The sequence below is a fragment of the Corvus cornix genome, chromosome 8, assembly GCF_000738735.6.
Source record: "Corvus cornix cornix isolate S_Up_H32 chromosome 8, ASM73873v5, whole genome shotgun sequence".
Classification (NCBI taxonomy): Eukaryota; Metazoa; Chordata; class Aves; order Passeriformes; family Corvidae; genus Corvus; species Corvus cornix.
This window is the reverse complement of record NC_046338.1, coordinates 21129994-21144001: the sequence shown is the minus strand read 5'-3', so window position 1 is coordinate 21144001 and position 14008 is coordinate 21129994. Positions and strand designations below refer to the sequence as shown.

The 14008-nt window shown below is 35.9% G+C and overlaps 1 protein-coding gene across 3 annotated transcripts in view; it reads left to right on the top strand.

The window, feature by feature from the left end:
- Positions 1-14008, top strand: part of VAV3 (vav guanine nucleotide exchange factor 3) — a 151602-nt gene that overhangs the window by 122234 nt on the left and 15360 nt on the right. For all 3 annotated transcript variants that reach the window (XM_039555928.1, XM_039555929.1, XM_039555927.1), the window contains 5 exons: positions 733-869; positions 4546-4611; positions 8263-8297; positions 9994-10110; positions 10781-10868. In XM_039555928.1, coding sequence (XP_039411862.1) covers positions 733-869; positions 4546-4611; positions 8263-8297; positions 9994-10110; positions 10781-10868 — 443 coding nt within the window. The remainder of the gene's footprint in view (positions 1-732; positions 870-4545; positions 4612-8262; positions 8298-9993; positions 10111-10780; positions 10869-14008) is intronic.

Sequence of the window (14008 nt, the reverse complement as noted above, 5' to 3'; positions counted from 1 at the left end):
CAAGCAGATGGACTAATCTTTGGGGAAAAAAATACTTTGTGTCTCAGGAAGTGGGTTTCTCCCTTAAAAAAAATCCCCAACAGAGCTTAGGTGTGTAGCTGCAGTCAGTATTGATGTGGGAGGACTAGTGTGCATCTAGAGTTCTTGTCTTGAAAATGAAACCTTCAGTTGATCCAGGCTTTGCTACATGTACCCAGAAGTACTGTCATAACCCAAAAATTAAAAAAAAAAAAGGTATTGTAAGAAACCTGAAAGAATTGTGATCCTGACTCTCATGGCCGTGTTCATGCCAGCCGTAGGTTTTCGGTTATACTGTTCTAAAGCAGGTGAGATTATCCATATTGGTGTCTTTAATACTAATTCATTGCAGTCTTTGCCTTGAACTATAAAGATAGCCTTAATATTTGAACCCTATGCAGAGCCAGGGATGCATAGGTGTACAGGGAAGAGTCTCCATAGGCATGAAATCAACTTTACCCCAAGAAGAGAGGAGGATAGAGATGTTTTTCAAAAGTAATTATTTTCTATTTGGTTGTGCCTGGTATAGTACTGAATACTAGTGCCTTAGTCATGTACCTACTAAGACAGAGTGTTTCTTTGCTTGATTGCTCTTGTGGTTTTCAGATTCTGTAGATTGTCACTAAGTAAAAATAGATTTAAGTAAAAATAGGCTTATGGGCTTTTTTCTGTTTGTTTGTGTTTTTAATTTTTTTTAGTATTTGTTTTTTTCAGGTTTACCAAAAATGCAAGTAATTCGGAACTACAATGGAATACCACAACCAGCAGCACAGGATGGCCCACCATTGCATATCCAGATTGGGGACACTATTGAACTCATTAGAGGAGATGCACATAGCTTATTTTGGCAGGTACTATATCATTTAGCAAATGGCTATATTCTGTTTGTCCAGATATCAACTACTTATTGATATACTGCACTTGTAATGTTTTTATTTTTGAAGAACAACCAAATTCTGTGGTTTATCCAAATAAATGTTAGTACAACTGTTTTTGCTTTTAAATTGCCAGTAGTTGCTATATGGGGTAAAGCTTCATTCTGGCAGCCTTAAAGTCCCAGGGAATAAATCTGCAAGAACAGGATGTTGGTGGCAATCCTAGTGAAATTACAAGAGTTAAGGAGAGTGTTTGATGCAAAAAGCAAAGTTTTGTGAATTTTCAGTCTCTGGTTTTGTAACACAGCAGAAGTAAGAGCTATGTTGACAAAACCCAGTTAGTGAATATTAGATTTATAGGGGAGAGAAATAGTTCTGCAAAACAGAACCACACCTAAACTATGTGATGCTGGCTTAAGTCAGTTAAGGATAACGGTTTTTTTTATATACATGGGAAAAGTATATTCTATTGATGGCGAAGATTTGCTGTCACATGATTCACATCACTACTTTCATTACTAAAATTTCTTCTTAATTGAGAACTATAAACATTGAAAATGCTGACTTGCATTCACTGTAACAGCAAATGCATTAAAGTGTGTGTCTCATTTTTCTTGATTGCTTTATTAATTGTTTGTATTGTTGGATACACGGAAATAGAGCTAAATAGAACTTTTGGTAGATTAATAGAACGACAGCTGGAAAATATCTGTCTTCTTCAGTTGTTGTTCCTGTGTTTGTCTTCATGATTTTCTTTTTTTCTTTAAAGCTATAGTTAGCTAATGAATATAATATAAAAACTGCCTGGTCTTTTTCATAAGTTAGGTCATACGTTTTCTTGTTTGTTTTGGCTTTTGTTTTTCTGGCTACAGTTAGGATTGAATCTTCTCCAAACTTTTCACCACTGGATCAGTGAACTCGTCCTATGTCACTGCATCATCTTCAACATTTAATTGGGGGACGTAATAAACAATAGAATTAGTTTATCTATTGGAAAAATATGTAAATAGGTGTAACCCAACCATCTCACCCTGTCCCAAAAAACCCTTCAAACCCAAAAAACAAACCAACTCCGCTCCAAAACCCCCCAGCCTGTTACTTAGCAGACCATGGGTATTTTGCATTGCTAAAAATAAATATTTTCAAATGTTAGTTGACAGAGTTTGTCCTGTGTAGTTTTGTATGTGAGACTTGGTTCTGCAAGGTCTAGAGTTCTGATCTGGAGAAGCATTTGAAGCTGCTCTTGACTTAGGACTGGCTAGAAGGTAATCATCTGACTAATACAATTAGTACAAGCCAAAATTATTGTCACCATGTGGGAGTGATTTTATTCCATGTTCATACGGATCTGTCAACTCAATCTACTGGAAATTGTCTTAGAGGTTATTTGTGATTATCATGCTAAAGAATTTAGCGAGAATCTCATTGTGTTTAACTAGCAGAAACCAGATAGTGTGTGAGGCTTTTCCCTAGAAGCCTTAGTAATAGATTTGATTCCTAATGGAAATTGTCATCTCCATTAGCATCATTTAGGATTTTTTTCTTTTCTCTCTTGTCACAGACTGCTTAATACAGATTTTTCTGAGTCTTTTAATGACATCTGCATTTCAAAATGTATATTAAGAAAAAGCCTGCAAAATGCAATTTATATTAAAATCTTTAATTACTCAGGAGGCCTTTTAGAATAATTTACAGTTGACTCACAAGACTAATATTACAATGGACTTTTAAGTTGACCATTGCTCAGTTTAGAAATTCAGGTGATTGTAATAGATAAGTATGTATGGTTTAGGTAAATTTTTTTCATTCTTTATGGCACATCAAATAAACAACACAAGTTACTAAGCAGTGCTTGAGCTGTAGCTGAAGTACAGTCAAACATGTTTTGATAGACATTAATATGCTTTGTTCAGTGGTTGACTGTGGTACCACTTGCTATTCAGGTATGATTAGTATTGAAAGTATTATCACTTAGATGGCAGACTGTCAGCTCTGCTTAAACATTAAGTCTATACTTGAGAGGGATTCACGTTTCAGGAGTAAACAGACTATATGGATACAAAGGGTAACCTGTATTCAAGCAGATGGTGTGAAAGGAGGCAAGGAAGCTTTGCTGAACACAGGTTCAAATCTGTAAGATTGTCACTTCCTTGCACATAATTCTTTTTAAAATATCATTGGTATAAAACACATTTAGCTTAAATACTGCCTACTTGCATTTCCCTCTCCTCTACCTCCTCTTCAATCCTCTGTATTTTTGGTAAAGATGGCAGCTACTGTCTGTGATAAATTGCATAGGGATCTCCCATGGAAAATGATGCACTCATTTGTTGTACTTAGGATAGCACCAATCAAAGAATGCTTTTATTTTTTTCACAAACATTTGTTACTTTTTTACATTCAGCTCCACTCTGTTGAATTTTCTGAGTTCTGTTTTCTGTGGTGGTGTTATGGTAGAATTACACATTTAATGTTACAGAAACAAAATGAACTAAAACCCTGAAGAAATTTCATGTGTGTTTATGAAGATTTTCCCCTTTTAAATTTTTTTTATGTTGCAGGTATGCCATCAAAAATAAAAAAGAAATATATTTTGCAAGATTTTAATGCTTGTAAAGTACTTACGCTTAATCTTATTGCCAAATGCTAGAGTATGTTATGTTAACAGTCATTACATATATATTACATTTAATGAAGGTTAAGCATTTATGTGCTTTTAAAAAATCAGTTAAATTAAAACATTTGCTTGCCAAAATACACATTTTGATGCCTTCATTTAATGAATCTGTGGTCAGAAATTTTAGCTATGTGCTCTGTTCTACTCTGAAACGTATGGTCACTGCCAAATAGTACTGGGAATAAAAAGATGTTTTTAAGGTGTTCTTCAGGAGAGCTTGGTTGGTGTTGAACTGTGTGTGAGCTGCTGATGCATGGATCTGTGATGATCAGGTCACTTTTGGTGCTTAGAAGCCTGGAGTAAATTGGTGGTCCTGCCACTTCAGGGAGGCAGCAGTTGTGTTGCAGAAAAGGCTCAGTTTAGGCCCTGCTGGATGCATTTCTGCCCTGGTCTCCCAGTTGTGTGGAGGTATCTGCAGTATTGTCAGTATATCATGGAGAGTAATCTTTAATTCTGTTAGTATTCTCCTGCCCAATCAATATCCATTGATTTGCATCACTTATGGAAATGCTTAACTTAGTGTCTGAATTGGCTGTTGGATCACTAGCTCTGAATTCAAACTGGAGTTTGATCCCTTGGGTGCTGCAGCCACCGCTGCATGGCGGTGTAGTCATTCTGGGGATCTGCAGTGTTCCAGGTGACAGCTTTCTGTTAGAATGCCAGTTGAGGAGGAAGTAACTTGAAAGGAGATATTAACATTAGTGAAGATATCAGACACTGGCAGACATTGACAGAACTCTGAGCTCCCTTCTTGCCTCTCATCTCTCAGAGCTTTCAGATCTATCAGTTATAATTATTACTTAATTATATTAAAACCACAACAAAACAACAACAAAACCCACAGAACTGTTGAGCAACACTTTATTGGAACAGCATTTTCTTTTAAAGATTCTTGGATATACTTATTGTCCTAAATGCCTGTGCATGTGTTATTATTTAATGTTAATCCCAATTATGTCTCAAAAATTTTTTTAGGGGAGAAACCTTACAACAGGAGAGCTTGGATTCTTCCCAAGTGATGCAGTAAAACCTAGCCCATGTGTAAGTACAGTTGTTTAGTTCTGTTTGCCACCTTCCAGGAAAACTACCTAGTTCATTAGTTCATCATGATTAATCTTACCTTACAAAAATAATACTGTTTCTAGTGCCTTTGTGCTTTCATGGTAGGTTCAGTATTGCTTAAAGTAGAGTGTTCTAATACTTCTGGTTATGGGATGTAAGTAGGACATGTCAAGAAAGCTAGTTTGATAAGCAGGTGTAACTTACGGAAGTATTAACAAATTGATCTGTCTGAAGAGTTTCCAGAGTGTAGATCAAATACATTTTATGTGAAAGTGCACTTTCTTCCTTCCCCAGCAGGAAGGTGAGAATGCTGTGGCTCTAATCTATTCCTCAGTCACTTTGGGTTAGAGAGAGGGATTACAGCCTAAGTAGTGAATTTAAAAATTTTAAAACTAATATAAAACTTTGAATTCTGAGTGCTTGGTAAATTTTCTTCTTTCTTTAGGTTCTTACCTCTCCTTATTGCACACAAGAATCTTCTCAATCTAGAAAAGTTCAGGAAAGTAATAAGAAAAATAGTTTTATAATACATACTCAGGAGTTTAATGTATAGATGTGATGATGCATTTATATAATACACACTTGTTTCTTCTCTGCCCTCTGTAACACTGTGCATCAGATTACTGGCATCCTTTGTTAAAGGTTAATTGATAAAAACCCATAAACCCAATAATGAATCCTATTCCTTACTTTGCTTTAAGGCAGTTTTCGCTTACTTTAACCTGATTTGCAACAGTTTGACTTACTAATAGAATTACTTTAGTTACAGCAATCAAAGTATGCCACTTAAATGGCTTTTTTAAGTAGGTGGAATCAGCTCTTAGTAGCTGCATTTTGATGTGCCTTTGGGGCTTATATTGTGCCTTAGTTTCCAGAACAAGTATACATGTGATCCTAAAGAGTGTAAGTACGTTAGAATACCATAAGACATCTTTACCCTATATTTCCAGAATTTTTGTTTGAAGTGGAACGCACAGAATATTTGTAGGTACAAATTGTGTTAGATTGGGTGAGAGAGCAAATCTGAAATAAAGATGAAATTGTTGTGTGAATTTAGCTTTCATCCCTCCACCCTTCGCTTATTGTTAAATTTGTGAAGCTCCCCCCCCTTCCTTATTGTTCAAGTGGTGGATTTCCCATTCCATGGTGTGATTGTCAGTGACCCCATCAGCCATTGTGTAGTGTCATTGACAGCAACTGTAGCAGCACTTTTAGGAATCACTTTAAAAGCACAGGCAGTGAAATATCTGAAGTTAGGAAGAATGCTGCTGAGGCATTGTAAAGGTCTTTTTCTAATGGTAAAGCTTTCTGCTAAATTTAAAATATACTATTTAGAGGAGTATTGAAAAATAACACAGTTTTACAGAAGGAATAAATACTATTCATGAAATGTTACCAACTGGTGTCATGATCAGAACAAAAAGATAAATGGATGCTTCACCACTTTTAACTTGGAAGGATGAAATATAAACATCTTATTATGATAAACGATGCAGTTAAAGATACTGAAACATCAATCGGGTTTTAAACATGCTATAACTTTTACTGTTATTATTAAGTCTAACAGTCTTTACAACCATCTGATGTAAAAATGCCCAGAAACAGCATAAAATCCATATATCAGAAGACTTTAGGAATGAATATTGAATGAAAAACTGCTGTGCTCCAGAATATCTATATTCCAGGCTTTTCACAGATGTACCTATAAACAATTTTTTCCCTTTAAAATAAGTAGGATATGTCAGCAGACATTTTATGCACTCTATGAATAATATCTGTTTCTTCCTATCTTTCCTCCATTTTTCTAATTTCTTTAGAGGCATTGGATACAGAGCATACGAGTCAAGAGCTTCTGGAATAACATTTGATTTTACTCTCTTTCATGATAATGAACAACAATTGTTACATAAATATTTGTCCATTCAAAATTTGCAAATGTGACTACTCATATATCATTTAACTACTCTGGAGGATGGGCTTAAACCATCTTTGAATTTTTATATCCTTTCCAATTCCAAGTATTAGCACTACTTGACAAATTTGGAATATTTAAGAATATCTTGCAATATGTAAAAACTTGGTAATTTTTGAAATTGTGGCCTTGAAATGTGTCATTTGGTTGATCCACTTAAACATTTCTCTTGGGAATTATTTGTCAGCATATTCATAATCTGTTAACTTTTTCCCAAGTGTCCCCATCAGAAGCAGAGCTGCCTGAGTAATGACACCATCAGTATGTGTAGGGATGAGAAAAGCCAGTGCTGCTGCCAGGGGTGAATACCTGGCTCTCTTAGGTCCCCTGCCCTCTTGAGGGGTTCACACGCTGCCAGCACTACAGATGCTGCTGTGAAAAGAGCCCTTTGCCTACACTGTTTGGGAATAATTTCCTTTTTTTCTCTGAAGAACTGGACTAAATGCCTGTTTAATACCTGGGTGGATTTACTGCCGCACAAGCCTAACACGTGAGCCTGGTTTTATCACAGAGAACTTTATTGTGTTCCACACTGAAGTTTATTTCAAGGTCAAGTCTAGACACTTGGTAGAGATCTTGGTTGATACCTGAGGTCAAGCTAGTGGAAGTTGTAATTGATTGCAATTTCAATCAATTTAAGTTTATAAGCCTTTATAATAATGTTTTCCTGACTTGATTTGTTTTTGGAAGTCTCTGTTGAAGACATTTCATATATCATAAATAAAAAATTGTGAGAAGAATGTTACTGTAGTTTCTTCCCTATTACAGTCCAGAAAATAAAACATTCTTTGGTTTTACTTGAAGGAAAAAAAAAAAACAACCACATTTGCTTACCTAAGAATATGTGACCTTAAGTTATAAGTGTGTGAGATGTATGTTAAGCTTTCACCAAAATCCATTTTTCAGGAAGCACTGTGCATTTTCACATGTTGTTTTAGGAGAGTAGGGTAATCCTGAGTTATCATACACTAATGGGAGATGATCAAGATGAAATGCTGATTTTCATAGGAATTGCTTTACTGTGCATCTTGTGCATGAATAAACATTATCTATGCATATGTTTATGTACATATAACATCCATTTTGCAAGCTGATTGCAGTTTGCTTCATTTTTAAGAGTTTATTTCTGATTCAAATGACATGCTTACCAAGATACAGTACAACAGTTACCCAAGTCAAATACAAAGGAATGAATGATGTCATAGGATACAAGCTGTGGAATATCCTCAGGTCTCTCAGAAGATTATAGACCATATTTCCCAGTAGACAGTCTAAGGCCGCACAATCCTGAATACATGAAATGAATTTTATACATTACTGTAAATTGGTTGCATATTTTAATGGTACTTTCCTACAATGCAGAGCATTGAGCTATTTTGTGTATGAAATTCGAATACAGGCACTGTCAGAAAAGCTTTTAACAGTTCTGTGAACTAAAAATACCCAAGACAAACTGTCACAGAAGAAAAGAGCTTAAAATACTCTGTACTACTTTCAGAATGCGGAATATTTGTCCTTTATTATAACTTTCTTTAAAGAAAATAGGCTTGTAGACAAATTAGATATTGGATATTGACAGTTAAATCAATGCTATCTAATCTCTGGTTTTTAGAAAAAAAAATCTTAATCCTCATTCTCTGTATCTTGTGGTATCCTAGGTTCCTAAACCAGTAGACTACTCTTCACAACTGTGGTAAGTCCCTGTCTTATCTTACAAGAATCTCTGAAAGAAGCAGTCAGAGAAAGCAACTGTGTTTACTACAATATAAATTATATTGGTTTAACCTTTCTAAGCCTCAGAAGAAGACATTGTGTAATGGTTTGGGAAAGCAGTACCATGCCTAAAAGCATTTCTGATATAATAAAGTACTTAATGATTTTGACATTTTGTTTACAAGTCTGTGGCTCTACAGCCTTAGTCCCAGAGGTCTGAAATAGAATAATAAGAGATGACTATAATATGAAGCATGGAAGTATATCTTACATGTTGAGTGAATAAAGGAAGGAATAATGTTAAATACATCTTGTATCATGAGCAATTCCTTAAAAAACCTCCACCAACATTGAAGCTGTAGAGATACAAGTGGCACCTGTGGTTATGGTTTAGGGGTGTTTATGGTGGTGCAAGGTTGATAGTTGGACTAGGTGAATCTTGAAAGTCTCTTCCAACCTTGATGACTCTGTGAAAAGATGGTGTATCAAAACTGCAGCCACTGCTGCTCTGGGGTTTATGAAGTGTGTGGACTCTCTCCCACAACTCCGAGAAGACGTGGTGATTCTGGGAGAGCAGAGTAAGCATCACTTGTGCTCTTTCGCTGGTTTTATGCTTTGTCATTTAGATATGAGTTCTGATTTCCTCTTAACTTGCCAAAGTGAAATCAGGATCACATCTAAACAAATACTGATTTTTCATAACGAGCCAAGTAGAATGTTTAGTATTTAAAAGTGGTATTTGGAATTAATTTCTAACATTTTCTTTATTTATCATTTTGTTAGAAGAAAGCATATTACTGCCATCAGTCTTTATCTTCTATGGATTTTTAATAAAGAACTATTTTTTTCCTTAAAGCTCCTTTCTAATTGGTAGTGATGTATTAGTGTGAAATTTTAGTAGTGGTCTGGGGTGGTGACTACCTTTAGACTACTTTGTAAAATGGTAAGATAAGCATAATTTCCCTGGAAGCTAAGTCACTTTCCCCAATTAACAATTTAACCTCTAGTTTGGCAAATACATGTCTGCTGACAGCCTCTCATGATGTCCTACACAAACCAGCAAGGCAGAGCAAGGGCACAAATCTGCTTATGCAGTCAGGCTGCAGAATCAGTGATTTATTTGTCTTAGCTTTCAACACTTAGCATCAGCTTTTTCAAATTTGGATGTTTTTGGCTGATTTATTTTTTTTCCCTCTGGATGTTGGGTATACCCATTGCACTTTAGCCTTTAGAGGTTATGCATAATTATGAAACCAAATAAAATACTGTCTTTGTGTAAGTACCAAATTTTCATATAGGTCTTTTGTTGACCTGATGTACCTCTGGTGGCTGATTCTCCATTTTGTTAAGAAAAATCTCCAGGGAGGTTCAAAGCTTCTGGACCACTGTTGTATTGTTTCACTTGCAACAAATGATTCAGATAAACCAGTTGGTTTTAGGAACTTTTCAAGCCAGTAATCATTCAGCTAATGCTCAGGTTCGAGCACTTTCCTTAGCAGATATTGTATTCAACATGTACATAAATACTTTTCTAACTAAGGATTCCACAACCCCCAACAGTGGAATTTTTTCATGTTTTATTCTTCGTTCAGAAATCTGGAAGTATTGCATGTTTAATAGACCTTTGGAGCTTTGAAAAAAAAAATCATAGGCAATTTTAATTTTCCCTGTTACAGGTTTGCAGGAGCAATGGAACGATTGCAAGCAGAAAGTGAACTAATTAACAGAGTAAATAGCACTTACCTGGTGCGGCACAGGACCAAGGAATCAGGAGAATATGCAATTAGTATTAAGTAAGTGGAAGTGGAATAAGAACTTCTCAAGAAAGTTTGTTCTCATTTTTGTCTAGATAGCATTTGGGATAAATATGGAAAATAAACTGCTGTTTCCATTATATAATTATATGCAGCTTCTAAGAGAGTCAATATAGCAAAACTGAAGTTGCTGTCAAAAATACCCAGGATTTATAGAAGGAAAGAAGCAATGGTATTATAATGCTGATGTAGCAAAAGGGGCTACAAAAATAATGGTTGAGTATGTTGGAGAAGAGTAAGCATTGTTTGCAGTGCAATGTGATCTGTTTCATTGACTTTGGTGAGAACTCACTGAAGCCCTTTGCATCTCAGACAATTCAGTAAAATGTGAGTTTATACATTTTGTGGGTGCAAATTATTGTTTGCTTTCATGTTATTTATCAACACGAATATAAAAGCAAGAAGTACATGGGAATTCCCAATTAGAATGAGCAGTTAGCTGTGACTTTCTTCTGATTACAGATTACTTCTGTAGCTGTACTTTAATAAATATATTTGGTTGATTAGATGTCAACTTTGTTTTGGCACAGATATACATTTTGTCTTAAGAATTTATGTGTGTGGTGTTCTGGGGGTATGCCCTCAGGTAATTATTGATTGTGTCTGATTAAAAACACATTTATATTCATAAGTTATTCATTGCCCACAGGTACAATAACGAAGTGAAACACATCAAGATTTTAACAAGAGATGGCTTTTTCCACATTGCAGAAAATAGAAAATTTAAAAATTTAATGGTAAGCATTGATTAGCTTTTTAACAATGTGAGATTTTCTTTGTAGCTGTTTCTGTTAGAGAGAGCTACTTTGGTTCGGGAAATTCCAGAAAGCTATGAGAGTGAGAGATTGGAATTGTGTCCATACCTGCTAGTACGATAATTTTTTATATTTATGGTTTTAGCTCTAAGTGATAATTTTATGTGCTTAAAACTACATATTTATTGTTAGGACTGTACTGTGTCCCTTGTAGTGAAGTGGAAGAGAGGAGGAATTTGAATCCCATGTACCAGCCCACTGTGGAGTTAGACTGAATCTGAAAAGGAGAATTTGAGGTCTTTGAAAATCTTGATTTTTAGGAATCAGTTGGATTAAAATTTATCCAGCAGCCTTCCTGCATGAATACTCAAGTACATGAAAATGCTAAATAAAAATGAAGGATAATGCAAACCAAGAGTAGGGAGAAGCTTTAAAACCAGGAAGCCTTAGAAACTATTTTAATTGAACCACTGATACTCTGTAAAATAAGAGCATCTAGAAGCGGGGACAGATTAAATGATAAGTTCTCATTAGAGCAGGAGGAACATAAATTTCCTGATGAAGAATGCACCAAGCTGTTCCTGCACTCTTACCTTCATTTCACACTTACAAGCCAGTGAATAGTTCAGTGTTAGGGCTGGGGACCCTGAGATCTTATCATTGTGTAGCAATAGAAATAAACTCAAATGCATGAAGGAGGTGGCTGCTTAGTCTGTGAGCACTACAAATGATTCACTGGAAACTGATCTTGACAAAACATGGCAGCTGGAGTCCCTTGCTACCATGTATCTTCTTATGGCAGTGATGCAGTTTAATGCACTGGTGCAGGTTCCAAAGTAGAGCAGAAATATAAATAAAGGAAAAAATTGGATGAAAAATGAGCAAAAAGGATATGTATTGCATCACAGAATTGAGAGGATGGAAGATATTTCTAGTGTAAGGACCTCACTGCTACCAACTTAGCCTTGCTAACATTCAAGTAGGAAAGAATTATTTTATCACACAGATTGAGGGTGTAATGAAGTCTGCTCTTGGAAGTTAAATACAAAAGTGGTAGTGTGGTGTTTGTATGTGCTGTGGAACAACTGCTTTGTTCTGAGTAGATGCAAGAGAAAAAGTAACAGTGTCTGCAAGAAGAGAGGAACAAAAGTAGTCTTGAGTAGAAGTGGGAGCAGAAGCGAGACAAAGGCAGCATCCGTGGAAATGTTAAGTAGTGATCTGCAGTGATACAGTGTTTTGTTTTGCTTTGAAGGTAAAAAAAGTAGAAGAGTTCTTGTATGTACTTTTCATAGTACATTTGAAAAACTTTCGCAAGAGTAATTAAAATGTGCTGAGTGTGTAAAGCAGGGTGCAGTGAAAGGTCAGCTCTGCTGCTGCTGTGAGTCAGGGTACTCTGACAGACTCCTGAGGAGCCCCATCCATGCTGGCACGGACTGCTTACCTTACTCATCTGTTCGTAAGCTTGCTACTGTTATTTGTGCAATTCATGTTTCAGAAGCCACTTGTCAGGCAACTGTTTTCATGGAAGAATGGTTTTAAAACCTAAGCTTTAAAATAACTGAATCTGTAACATGAAGTGATTTTTTTCTTTTTCCTCACTTTGGAACCATTTTACTTATTTTGCCAATAAGTAACATCTGTCCATTTGGAATGCCAATTACCTTTACCAAACAATATAATTCTTACTGACTTACACTGCGCAGAAAAATAACAAAAGTTTCATACTAATTAGTTTTCCATTTATCCAGAAATCCTACTTTGAATGCTGCTTACTTACAAATCATGCACAGTGTTGCCTTGGTAATTTGAATTTCTGGGTATTCAGTGATGATATGGGAGTAAACTTTAGTTGCTGACATTGTAGCTTGTATGCTGTGCTGATATGAAACAGTAAAGCCCAGAGAGTTCTTAGTCTCCTGGCCTTTCTGCTTACTTGGAGTGCCTGTGATTATAAACTGGTATAAGCAGATGTAGATTTTACTTAGCATTGGCCTCTGCTTTAGAAGGCATTTCAGAATATTCAGCAGTGTGGACAGTGAAGTGCCTCCAGAGTTCAGAAAATAATCTCCAGACTGTTACCAAGAATTTGGGGTTTGTGCACTAGATACAGGGCTAAATAATTAGAGAGTTATTTTTGTTTGTCTGGGGTTAAGGTATCACTGATGTAGGCTGTTACAGGTTAAAAGTTTTGGTGGCTTTTTGTGGTGCTGTTTTTTTTGTTTGTTTTGGTTTGTTTGTTGTTGTTTTGTCTTCCCCCACCCCCCCCTCACCCCACCCCAAGGAAATGATAAAACACAGTATGATTTCCTAATTTTGACCTAAGCTTGGCTTGGTCAACTCTGATTTTGGAAATCTAAATATAAGTAAGTGGAATGGAGTGAAGGGTTTACAGTAAATACATTGCTTTGTACTTGCGTTTCTGAAGAGGGAAATCCCACATTTGAATGGATCAATTGAAGTACATTTGCTTTGAATTGTCTGGTCACTTCTGATCTTATTCTGGCTCTGTATACAAACTATGTGATACTGACATTTCTAGGGCTAATTCAAATGTAACAGACAATGGCAGGGGTTGAAGATTGCAAAGGAATAGCATGAGCTGTCAGCATTTTGACGGGTGTTGCCTTCTTTAGAGTAGGAACTCAAGTAACTTGTCTTCTTGGTACATAAATGATTTCAGCTGTTCTTTTATATTTATATATATGAATTTTTGCATCTATATGTAAAATATTCCTGAGTGTAGCTATGAATGTTCATCTAGATGTGCACACACACACAAAAGATGAAATTTTTGGATTGGGTACAAGGAGAAAGTGAAATGCTGGATTTTTCAGTCAGTGTGCACTGTCTGACACCCCCCAAGCCTGCCCTGCCTTGGAAGTTTTACATGATCTGAATATCTGCACATTAAGTTGCTGTTGACTTACACACTTACGTGCAAGCCATGTGCTTTATTGCAGATCTGTGTGCTTTAAAAATACATTTGTAGATAAACGTCAATTATCTTCTCAGAAGAAATTTGAGAAAACAGAGATATTTACTGCTGCATCCTTAGCAAACAGCTGACCTTGCCTTCTGCCTGACTCCAGAAAAGCAAATACATCCTCAGCCTGGCTTAAAGG